Source organism: Epinephelus moara, chromosome 1 (genome assembly GCF_006386435.1).
Source record: "Epinephelus moara isolate mb chromosome 1, YSFRI_EMoa_1.0, whole genome shotgun sequence".
Lineage (NCBI taxonomy): Eukaryota > Metazoa > Chordata > Actinopteri > Perciformes > Serranidae > Epinephelus > Epinephelus moara.
This window is the reverse complement of record NC_065506.1, coordinates 29,480,528-29,493,646: the sequence shown is the minus strand read 5'-3', so window position 1 is coordinate 29,493,646 and position 13,119 is coordinate 29,480,528. Positions and strand designations below refer to the sequence as shown.

Genomic DNA, 13,119 nt, shown 5'->3' with positions numbered 1-13,119 from the left:
AAGTAAAGGCATGTAGGGCAGAGAGCCTTGGGATGAATCTGTTCCAGCCTCTTTCTCTCTTCCCTAACCAGCTGAGCCACGGCTGCCACATGCACCCGCTCTTGTCCCTCCCCTCTCTATCTCTCCCTCTGTCTCTCACCGTCTCTCTCGCTCTCTCTGTCTCAGACACACAAAACACCCTGTGTCAAATCCCCTATGCCTGCAGTGGGAGTGATAAATCCCTGCAGAGACCTGCCCTGCCCTGTCAGAGAGGATGCAGGGCTGGCTTGGAGTGTCCTAGCTTTGATAGGCTGGCTGTTTGATAAGGAACAAGGGACTAACCAAGACTCAGGGTTATGTGACATTTACATCCACCTCAATCATAAACATCAGCAGGCGAGTGAAAGGTGGTGGATCATCTTATTCCAGAAGCCCACATGTTTCTGCAAACAAAAGTGTGGGTAATACTTAATGCCAGGCTGGTGTTCCTGAGGGTAAATCCATGATTGAATATTTAGACTCAGTCAAATCAATATTAGACCTTAGACACTCAGACAATAGAAAAGTGTGTTGTGGACTTCCTGGGCAGACTGGTGCTGAGTCCTGTCTAAGGTGTGTTTGGTTCGGCCTGCAACACCCTGTTGCACCGGTCCAGGTCAGATCCAGGCCTGGGTCCCTGATGTGAAAGCCCCCTAAGTCTAGAAACATCCACTTGAAAACTGATTCAGCACAGTCGGATAAAACTAACCAACCACAAAAAAACATTTAAATGTAAGCATGAATTTCTGCCTCCAAACCTTGCTGTGAACTACTAAAATTAGACATTGAAGATTAAACTGAAATATGACTGATGGATATTAATTGACTACACAGCCCACTTCCTGTGTCATCTTTTTCAGAAACTGATTTTGATGGAAAGTTAAGAAGAAATTCAGAACCACGCCCATGTTATTCCACAAAAATCACAGCCAGAGACCAGTGATAGCCGAAGTGGTGTGCTCATCCAATAAAGTGTAGGACGGGTTCATGTTGATTTCTTAGTGAAGCAGATAACTGTCAGTCATCTATTGAATTGCTTACTCTGAACATCATCCCCCTTAAAATGTTCTGTGCATGGCGCTGCCAAACCACAATGAGCAAAATAAAATGTTGTGGATTGTTTTGCAAGACTACAGCTAGTCTTTTCCACAAGCGTCCTTGACCCACACTGGGCAAGGAAATGTGCTCCACCCTATTTAGTTGCTGCATTTGAACAAAATAGAAATAGTTATTAACATGCTTTATAACATGAAAAAGTCCAGGAGCTGTAATGCTGTGATTATAAGAGAAAGACGCAGCCTTTTTAAGATCTGCCATGTGATTCAGATTATAGCCGGTGCATCTCGCACTCCCACTCCTTCCTTTCTCCATTTCACCCCTCCAATAACCCCTCCTCACATCACCTCCTCCCTCGAAAGGCATTTTCTGTTTTCCCTCTTTTTCTCCCTCAGCTATCCACCTGCCTCCTGCTGTGTGTATCTGCCCTGAATTTCCCTCCAGGGATGAAAGGATAAGCAGGTCAGATGTCCTTGATAACTGCCGCACTCCAGAGTCTCCTGGCATTGGAACAACACAAAACAGCTGCTTTCTCTCAATGTCTTTATCTAGACTCCGACAGAAGGTGATACCTGAGTAACAAGGAGCTAATTTGGATTATTACAGTCCACCGTCTTCTCTTTTTCTAAACTGGTCGGCAAGGAAAATTCAATCTGGGCATCTGGATATAATCATACTTCAATTAAGCTCACTCTGTTTGTGTTGTGTGAGTTAGTCTCTCGTGGTCAGTGGGCGTATGCCTAAACATTTGTTTTTGAAAAAATAAACGACATACTTGTGTTTCGATCCAGAAAGGTCACAGTGGCAGGAAAACCAGCCAAAAACTGGAGCCCATCTGAACCAACAGACTCCCGGCTGCTGTCTTCAGTATGATCAACTGGAAGCCCTTTCATTTTACACACAGAGACAGCCCACACCTGCTCTCCTCAAGGGCCGGGAGGACTTTAGATCAAGGGCCTATAATCAAAGACTTGCCTGTTAGTGTAAGCAACAATGAGTAAGTGTGCTACATGTAGTACAGATGAATTTTACATCTCATATTTTTACACTGAAACTGTGATTGGTCACGGTGGGGTTCTCAATTTATCCATCTTCACACTTTTGGGCAGTAGCTGCGATCTACACTGACCCGTACTGCACTGTTCACCCTTTGCCATGTGCTGTTCTCAAAATGACCTTGATTGTGCCTTAGAGGATTCACCTTGACATTTTCAACACAGCTTCCCTCTGACATTTAATATCAATAAACATTCTTATCCTGCCCATTGCACGCATGACCATCTTGTAAACCGAATTTATGAGATTTAAAAGTTACATTTAACATATTAAAATGTAGGCACTTTGGGAAGTCTATCAACAGAAGATTGCATAAATGCCTTATAATCTAATGGTGTAACTCCTTGTCACAGACACCAGACATTAGCTGTTTCATCCTCTGTTTATCACTCGCCACATCAGCCCTGATTCTCCAAAAGGACGGGGAGCCTAAGACACAGAACAAAAACACCACCAGGACTCTTCCTCTCCCCAGCACTTGGTCCTCTAATTACATTTCCCTCCCTCATTGATGTAAATGGGGATGTGTAATCATCAAAGCAAAATAGAGGCTGTTCTTGGCCCGCCGTGCAACTCTAATTAATACAACCTCCTTCATCAAATGCATTTTCCACTTATTTCGGTCTGTCTCCTCAAAATGCAAGTCTAAAGGCTGGGGGGACTGCTGATGCTCTAAATTATGTTTCTTTTTTTGTGTTGCATTCACAAAAGTAAACAGGAATGGCTGAAGGCCAGAGACAAAGAAGAATGAGGCCAGCATTTACTGTGGTGAAGAAGAGTTTACGTCAGCTCTTCACTGGATGAATGTGGTTTTCAATTAGTTATATATCAGTTAAATGACTGACTCATTTGAAAAATAATGTATAAGACGATAAATCATATTCAGATTTGAATAACGCTAATAAAAATCTGATTGGTAAAAATGTCATACAATTATTATTAACATTGCTAAGTAGGTCAATTTTATTATTCTGTCTTCAAATGCTGATAAAATCAAATAAACTTTTTGTTATTGCACTGCATATGTGTCTTCCTGTCATCATATCATCCTACCAACACAGCCAGACTGTCGTCACTGTGTTTCTTTCTCCCAGCTTTGATAAAACTGTCCTTTCCTCTCTCCTTGGAGCCAGAGCAGGAACTCTGGCACCACAAACAGAAAGATATTTCACTCTCCGTCTTCACAGAAACACATCCTCCCCTAAACAGCAATTAACATAAACTGTTATTGTCCTGTCGGTCTGTCACGACTTGAAACTAATGGCATTCTGCATTCTTTCTGTTCACCGTATTTGTTTTTGCCAAAGGTGTCACAGTGGAGTGAATGCTAAATGACACATAACACTAACCTAATGACACACTATTGTGCAATAATAGCATTACTGACCTCTGAGACATAAAGTCAACACACCTACAGATGTTACTCTATTCCTGAAAAAACAGCGCCGCAACATTTTATTACAGTTAATCATTAACTGTAGCTTTACATGGTATGTGTGACTCATACTGGTATTGTATGAGTTGACCACAACTCATCAGGTGGGAGCTGGACAATGGGTGATGGGGAGGCTAACATAATGGAAGGCAAGTCATATTTGTGTCACAGATTATTTCTCAGAAAACACAAATTTGTTACGGTAGGTCTGTCTCACTAGGACCAGCTTTGGAAGCTTAATGTGTCTACTGTCCCTGCAATGTTTGCTGACCAGTACAGTGACCCCTGAACATAAGTCACTAGGTCTTGAGTGTTAAAGGACACACAGCTTTACTTCCTCCTTCTTCCAATATTGAGATATTCAGGATATTTGTTTATGTACCTCACTGATGCTGTGGTTGTTGAAGGTTAACAAAATATTTACAGATATATCTTATTAAATTCCTTTTAATAATTGTAGTAATTTCATATTTTGTTGTTGTTTTGATAAAATGTCCTCGAAAACCATTAATTTTGGCAACAATTTATAAACTATAACATAATAAAATTGGAATATTACGTTATGATCTCACTAGCAGATAATACTGCCCAGCCCCAACAATAATAAGTTAGCTTGGACTACAGCCAAGAATCCTTACATCATATTTCTGCTTTTCAGGAAAAATAAAACAATGAGAGAAAACCTTATTGAACATATACACTGAGTGAAATAGCCAAGAGGTTCGCTTGGACAAAGGACAGGACTTCTGTTTTTCATCTTTAAAACACATGTGTATGTAAAGTTGGCTTGAACTGACATATAGCTTTCCTATCATAAGAAAACTCTGACCTATATGAAAGAGACATCAATCCCTCACCTGAACAGTATGGCTGAAACCTGGTAAGCAAGCTGGCCAATAATCGCAACCAAGCTGCCAAGACTGCCCGTAAACAATCAGGCAACATTTTCATCTTCCACTCCTACATTCCTGTTTCATCCAAATAATAGCAGCCTGATCTGTTCTCTTTATTGTGTTACTGGAGCCTATGTTTATCTACTATAATGCAAATCTGACTCTTCTTGCTGCTTATTCAAAATTCTTTGTAAACAGCACAGGAGAGCTTTTACTCTGGAGCAACAAAAGGAAATGTGGTCTTAATTACTAAGGATAGTGACCGTGCTCACATAAAGGATCAAGATCAAGATAACATCAAGATCAGGACAGTTTTCAGCACTTCTTCGTGGCCTACCTCTTCAGGCTCTGACCATCATTGCTTATGTTGCCCTGAAGGAATACATTCACAACTATTTCACTTTCAATTTAAAGCCATGACAATGTTCAAAAGTTCTGGCCCTACTTGTTGAAATGAAACACTCAAAATAGAGAATAATAGTGAATTGAAGAGGAAACACTAGAATTAGAAATGAGCTCAGGAAACACTTCTGGCTCATTACCAAGTGCAAGCGTAGTATAGTAGTAAGGTTTATGTCAAGGTGTGACCAAGGCCATCAGTTACAGTACAGCATGACGTCACCCGCTAACATGGCGGAGCTGGTTTCGTCTGACTGGAACAACCGACCAAACCTGAATATCACCACCTCTGGTAGGCAAACACAGCACATTCCTCACTTGTCAAACTGAAAAAAATAAATCCCTTAATAGTAAATGACTATTTAATACACTGTAATTTTTTTGACTAATTTGAAGATTTAAGCAGTTGAAAAATTAGTTTACTTCAACTATTCTCTATGTCTAAACTAAACTTTTTAAGACATCTTAATCGCATGGTGCATGTGTGTAAACGTACATAGAGGTAATTGATAAAAGCCTACAGTTAATGTTCAAGATTGTTCTGCCTTTGATCAGCACCTGACCTGACCCAGATTTCAACTAATTCTGCAGCAATGCTTCATTGATGACTTAAAGATATATAAAAGAACTCTAGAAAATAAGTAAGGATTGACAGATATCCGTTCATTCATGAATGGACGGCAGTAACACAGAGCTGGTACAGTGCTGCAGGTGAAAACAACACAAACTGTAGTAAGCTAGTGGTTCTCCAAATTAGGCTTCAGGGACCTCAACTAAGTCTTGACAAGTGAGTGAAGGGGCACCCAAAATGGTGAATAGTTTCTAAGTTTTATACTATATAAATTAGACTATATTAGTGTTAGTTCTTTTACTTAAGGTCATTATAATAAGACTGTTCGTAAAGATCACACTTTGAGTAACAGGTGTTTCTTTCTCCCTGACTGTTATCATCATTTAATATAAAACACAGCATACAAAAAACAAAAATATTTCAAAATGTGCTTCCAGAAGGCAAAGTCTAAGAAATGTAGTTTGTGGTCTGCTATATTTGGGGATCTCTGACATGTAAAAAGGGAATCCCTTTGCAGAAGTTATGCCTCAGAGGCTCAGTTAGTTTTCAGATCCATGAGGATTTCCTGCCTCATTTTCAAAAAATAAACTATCAGGACTGGGACTCTGGGTATCAACAGGTAGCTGAGCTGAGACCTCCCATGAACACTGCTGTGTGACTATTTATCAGTGACTGCTTATCAACAGTAACAGTCAGTTAAAGTCAGATTATTTTGAACCGAGGACAGGACAAACAGCATGGCTGGTTGTAGGCTATGTTACTAGGTGTAGATTTCAAAATAACCCCTGAGACAAAAACACCCAGACACACTGCCTCTCTCACACACAAACACCACCACCATTAGGCATACTATATTACTACTAACAACAAAGTTATATGGCCCAGCAACAGCACAACTGACCGCTTTTCCTGTTCAGTCAGTGTTAGCTTTTCAGTTCATCACATTAGCTACAACAGCCAGCAGCATAACGTTGGAACAAAACACTTTATCCGGGCAGGTTACCCACCTTATTTGAAGGTTTAGAGGACATTTTACAGCCCTATTCCGCTTCAAAAGTGGCAGGTTAAAAAGTTGTCGGTGTCTTTGTTTTGGTAATCACTTGGGGTGAGAGCGGTATTTCCCTTCCAGTTGAATTTTCGCCCAGCTGCCGCCACGCCGGGCTACGTTGTTATTTTATTTTATCCAGGACGACGGGGAACATGTCACGAAAAGCCGTGTGGAAAGTCCAAAGTTCATTATCTTATCTTCGTCGCCTGAAACGCTAACGATAGTCCAGTCGGGTATCGAGTCATGGAAGAAACTCGAGTTGGGAAAAAAGAGGAAATAAGACCGCCTTGCTTTGACGTCTCGTCGCTAACCTCTGGATGAAAAGTTGGGAAGAGTAGGCATCACTCGGACGGTGTGCAGCAATGGCAGGCTGAGTAAACCTCTCCCTGCTCTCGGCTCTGTGAGCAACGGCCGTGTCGTGTCTGGGCGGAGCAGACCATTGTATGCACAGAGGGGCGCAAGACTCTGGGAAAACGGGGGCAATGTCCATCTACCGCTTAAAGTATCCTCTAATACGGATATTTTTGTTGAAAAACCTTAACAACATATTATTACCTCATCATTATGTCTATTTTCTCCTTATCATTTATTTTTTATCGCTGTTTAAAAAAGTGTGCACCCCTGTTATCCCGTAGAATAAACAGTCCGGGATACAATAAGGAGAAGCGACGCCGCTGTCCCTGCTGATGCTGGATGCTCACTTTCACTGTGGGATGATGGTGAATGTTGTGTTGTTACACAAAAACCACTGTAGCTTCATAATCTCAACTATGTGGGGAAAAACCACAGCCTGTATCCTGTTCAAAAAACCTTGGAAAATCGGTGTAAAACAGACCACATGAAGTCTGCCCTTTGATTAAAAAAAAAGCAGAATATTAAAAAAGTTAGCTGCATAACTAATGACCGAAACTACTTCCCTCCTGTGTTTGTGCCAGTCGCTTTGATTACAAAATAGGTCAATAAAGTAAACACAGAGTCCTTATTTGAAAGCATTTCTAAGCACAGAGAAACTGTTTGTGGTTGATAAGTCACCTCACAGGAAACCACAAAAGCCATTCAGTTAAGTTCCTATGACTTCCTCAGCCAGTCCCCACCCACAGGATGCAACAATCTCAGCTTGCATTGTTTCACAGTTTACTTCTTGTTTCCAGCAAAACAATATTAAAAGTGGGCCGCAGGAGAAAACACAAAATCCTGAAGCAGCGTGACATGAAAGTTTTCAGTATCCAAGGTTACACTACATGTGATTGTGGGCATAAAAAAAAAAAAACAGAGACACACCCTATCCTTTCCAAACAAACTGAGTAATCACATTCCCGCAATCTAGCTCCTCTAATGATCCCTTCCTTTATCTTTCTCGCTCAACTGTGGAGGAGGGCGTTGTGGCAGTGTAGGTGGTCTAAGGGGTTAATTCCCACCAGACATAATCCTACAAGGATAAAATACCACCAGTCAGGAGTAGCAGACATATCTGAAGGTTGCAAGTGGGCAATGACCTCCAGAAAGGCCAGGTCATGCCGAAAAGAGGATCAAAACAGATGTACAAGTTTAAAACCTGCAGCCATACTTCAGCCAGGGGAACACACACTCATTTCTAAAGTATGTTTGAAGGGTTCAAAATCAAATCCACATAAAAAGTGCATATACAAAACAGAATGTGCCCCAAGGATGATACATACTAGTATTGATGCAAGTCGCTCGCTCCTTCTGAAGCTCCTCAGACGCCTGTCAGGATCGATCAGTGCAGACAGCAGGATGTTCAACATGATGACTTGGGTGTCAACTATCAATAATTTACAATCAAAATAACCAAACTTGAGATAACTGCCTTTAAAAATTACAACAAGCAGGAGCTTTTCCTCTGCTGCTTGCCTCTCGCTCTCATCCACACCTGTGATGGTACCTCAGATGTTCTATCAGATAGGAGCAAGACATTAGTGACACTCCAATGTGATCAAAGCTATCTTTGTCCTCTATGCTCGCATCCCTGCCCCCTCTCTCTCCCTCTCTTTTACACATATACACACACACACACACACACATATACAAGCATAGACACACAGCTCTTTTGCACAACGGGCAGCTTCAAAGCTCAGGTGCGCTCATGGAAGAGCAGGCACATGGAAAACAAAGGCGAACATGCAGGCCCACATTTGGTTGGAGCGCATCACAAGGTTCACTCAACCCAGCTCCTCTGCAGCGAAAAGGCTAATGTAGAGTGAAACAGCATAATGTGCACACCCGAAAAATGTAAAGCTGGCTGTTGATGCGCATGAAGGCGTTTATGTAAGCAAGACGTGATTACATGATGATGAATAAAGAAGAATGTCAGACATTTGAGGAGAACCATTTGTTTTGCATTGGTAAAAGTTGTTCAGCAGATGTTGTTACCCTAATTTCATCTGTCCTGAATTAGGTGTCTGTGAGAAGCTGTGGGATACCTCTGGTGCCCTGTTGACTCAGAGCTGCCCTGCATGTCCAGCGGAGCCTCTTTGTGTCTACACACTAATAAAAACCTCCTGAAGACTTGGAATTCTCAATCAATCCTTGTCACTTTGTTGTAGACCATCTAAACCATGGAAACACTATGAACCCATTCATCTGGTGGTATTCAATTTTGTTGTAGTTGGTATCTGTAGGTGGTAAACAACACTTTAAAGGAGCATTGTGTGGAATTTAGTGGCATCTAGTGGTGAAAATTACAAATTGCAACCAGCTGAAACTTCTCCCATGTGCCAAGTGTGAACTCCTGGTTAGAATTCCTTCAGTTTTCATTGTTCAGGAGGTTTTTACAGAGCGCCGAATTATCCGCAGAGGTCTCCTCCTCTCACAGATAAATGAACCCAGAAATATAAACGAGTAAAAACACTAAATAAAGCAGTTTCATGTTAAAAATCAGTGTTTTTCCGACACTGTTTGGCTTGTCACAGAGGGGCTGCTAACTAAAGTTGCTGCCGCGATGCAAAAACACCAATGGCCCCATCTAGAGCCAGTGTTTGGTTTGTTGGGTTCGGGCTATTGTAGGAACATGGAGGTCCAACATGGCTTATTCTAAGGTAATGAAAACACAATGATACTTATTTATAGGTGATTATACACTAAAGAAAACATACTTATTATATTCAACTTCAGCGAATGAATGCCCTTACATCCTACACACTGGGCCTTCAAAGTAGATTTTTGTAGTAAAATAACCAGTTTAAATGAGTCTTTGGACAACAAGGTAGCTCTGTGGCACAGAAGAACCGCGCCTTACATGCCAGGACATATTTTGAGGTCCCCGGGCAGAGGTCTTTTGTCGGTTCCAGAGGCCCAGCTGAAAACTAAAGGGGACAGAGCGTTTGCTGTCAGGGCTCCAAGGCTCTGAAACGGTCTGCCCAAGGAAATCAGGTCGGCCAATTCACTGATCTCCCTTCTTAAAACATACTTTTATAGGACAGCCTTTTCTGATATTACTTGAGTTTTAAGTTCATTTAAAATGTCTTTTATTTCCTCTGTTTTTATACATATACATGTTTTTATCAGTTCTTTTAAAAGTTGTTGTTTTCATGTCTTGTCTGTTTTAATTATTGACATGTAAAGCACTTTGTAACTCTGTTTTGAAAAATGCTTTATAAATAAAGATTATTATTATTACTCAGACAATACTTGTTGCCAGGATCAATGGATTTTTCATTTGTCTTTTCATGGGATTTGTATACACCAGGAAAAATATAGAATAATTCCAGCCTTATACTTTCAATATCATTTTCACCTGGATTTAATTTTGCAAAACTTTCACTTACAGGAAATTAATCCGTTCAGTAAAAGGGAAGAGCTGTGGTGTAACCCGCAAATGATGAGAGCACAAATGTCACATCTCTGCTTAAGAGGCCAACTGTTTGCGGCCAGATTAGTATCATATGACGGGATTAGCAGGCATCTCTCAAATTCACCCCCTACCTTCCAGGTCAATATTGTTAAGGCTTTTGTGCCGACTTAAACAGTAAACACAAATCTGGTTTTGAATGTGTTAAGCCCCCGATGTGGTCCATGGTTAATTTTTTTCATCCATGAAATCAGGGAAATATGATATCTTGATTACAGAAGAAAATAAATACCTTTAAAGTAAAACTATAAATTAAAAACAACATGAAACTTATATTCCAAATAAACTTTAAATAGAGAGGCTAAAAAAACTGTCCCAAGCTTTCTACCCACATCTTACCTTCCCCATATCAGCTTAAATATCAGCTGTACAAACAAACTCCCTAGAAAGGGTTCACATGACGCACATAGTGTACACATACTGTATATCCTTATAATAATAACTCAGGTCTCCATCCTCGGAGAGAGCCTCTAAACCTGATCTTCCACTAAACCTGTCGACTGTTTCTAATTAAGCACTCTTCAATATTCAGTAAGAGCACAGGCGATTCATTAATCACACCTTCCTAAACTGTACAGGACGCACACAAGTTTACAGACGGCACTGTGCAGGTGAACTTTTTTTCCTGATCCGAGAACTGTAGAATCGTCAACATATTGATGAATTTGAAATAAGAGACTTAGAAAGACCAAGACTAAAAGTCTGCAGCTGTGCTAGCAGCAACATAGGGCCATCATCATACAGCCGTCTAAGTCAGTGGTTCCCAACTGGTCCAGCCCTGGGGTCCAGATTACTCATTAGTCATTAGTTCAAGGGCCACACAGTTTAATACATTTAGCGCCACACGTGCGTTTGGCCACGTCGTTAAGCTAGTTTGCTGTCTGTAAGTGCGTTTCCATTAACCCTAGAAATGCACAAAACCTAAATGTCGCAATAAAAAACTGGTAATGGAAACACCTACATTTCGAAAAAACTCTCAGATATCAAGAAAAAGTTTTTACGTTCTCATGAGGTGGTTTTTCAGACGTGTCGATATAGAAGTATATCGCAAAAGTGTAATGGAAACAGTTTTTTTCGCAAATGTACGTCACCGGACATTCAAGTCCTCTGTGAATTCCTCGTTCACAAATAAAATTTTGAAAAAAAAATTCCTCATTCACGATCCTCTCCCAGAAATCCTTTATCTGTGGTTGCTGCCACACAAGGACTTTGCCTTTGGAATACCATTTGCTCTATTCGTCTTCGGTTGTAGACTACTGCAACAGCAGCAGTGGCAACTGAGATGATTCCAGCTCGCAAGAGATTTGGAATGTCCATCTTACTTCCGCAAACAAAGTGGAGTCTCGCGGGACCAGATTTTACGAGAATTTTGGCTCATACGCAAAACACCTTTTAATGGAAACACCTGCAAGTTGTAATTGTACTTCGTCAAAACTTTAGAAATCTCGCATTTATTTTGCGCAAAACTGTAATGGAAACGCGGCTTATGTTAAGTAGCTGTTCATTATTCACTCACTGTACAGCAAGAAACAGCACTTCAAAATAAAAACTCTGTGTCGGAAATTCACTGTACTTAAAAAAATAAAGTGTATTTCACAAAGTTGGTATGTTTGTGAGTCACTTGTGGTCCATTCGGAATGGACCCACAACCCGCCAGTTGGGAACCCCTGGTCTAGGGTGGTGCCCATGTTGCCTATGGGAAGAACCACCAGTGCAACACAGTTAAGTATCTGGACTTGATGGTGCTTGAAGAAAGGTCAGGACATCATTAAAATTCACTCTGTCCATCAAAAAGTTGTTGAGGCATTTCAGAACCACAAATGTGAACCTCATGGTGGCACTGGAGGTAGAGTCAGGGATTGCAAAAGTCAGTGGGATCCATCCTTTGGGAACCAAATATTCACGGAAACACAACAGCTGTTGAGATATTTCAGTCTAGCTTTTACCAAATTGTCCAGTCTGAGTATAGTATTGCAGAACTTCTCTTTTCTTTTATCATGTTTTGCAGAATCTACACACACTCTCATGTGTTCATGACCTAAAAAGATAAATGTAATTAGAGATTTTGCTATCAGAGAGAAGCTGCCAAGTAATGTCAAGTAGTCCTATATCCAAAAACATTTCTTTCTTGGAAGCACTTTGCAAGAAGTTGCATACAAATATAGAGATTTTCACACAGTTAAAAAGTATTTTATCATTACTGGAGTTCACAATCCTACTATTGTCAGTTTTGTTCTTCCCTAATTTATGTACAACCACAGGAGAAAAAATAGCCTGTGTAAGAATAGTCTAATGTGCTGTTATTTGGAGAGAGACTTGGTTCCACTTAGTTCTCGTGACGAAGAAAAAAAGCTCAGTACTAAATTTACCATGGAGGGTCTTCGGTCACAGATAGTGAACCAGGCCACTTTTAATCTTCAGAAAACATTTACTCCAAGAGGCAGCCTGTGATCAACCAACCAAACAAATCTCTCATTTTCCTCTTTCTCTGCCTCTCTCCTTCTCTCTCTTCTCCACAGACAAGCATTGCTGAGCCTTTTATAGCTGGAGAAAAGAGACTGCAGTGAACCTGGTTGACTCCACTCTGCTTCTCAGCGGTATCTCAAGTAGCCTAACAAGGAATGGCCCAAGTTGCAGAGAGCACCATGGCAGATCTACTTGAAATTCCACCACTTTCCTACGTCTGTCATTATTTCTCATTATTCCTCTATTGACCCAACCTGAATACTGAATGTCGAATCTCTATTTTTTTGTGTGTAGTGTGAGACCCACACC

General features: G+C 40.8%; 1 protein-coding gene across 13 annotated transcripts in view; it reads right to left on the bottom strand.

The window, feature by feature from the left end:
• tjp1a (tight junction protein 1a) overlaps positions 1-13,119 on the bottom strand; it is a 128,276-nt gene that overhangs the window by 52,629 nt on the left and 62,528 nt on the right. Inside the window, exon 1 of one of the 13 annotated variants that reach the window (XM_050064031.1) lies at positions 6,436-6,891. The exons of the other annotated variants lie outside the window; for them this stretch is intronic. Coding sequence (XP_049919988.1) covers positions 6,436-6,459 — 24 coding nt within the window. The 5' untranslated portion in view covers positions 6,460-6,891. Of the gene's footprint in view, positions 1-6,435; positions 6,892-13,119 lie in introns of those variants that run through there. 13 annotated transcript variants of the gene reach the window in all.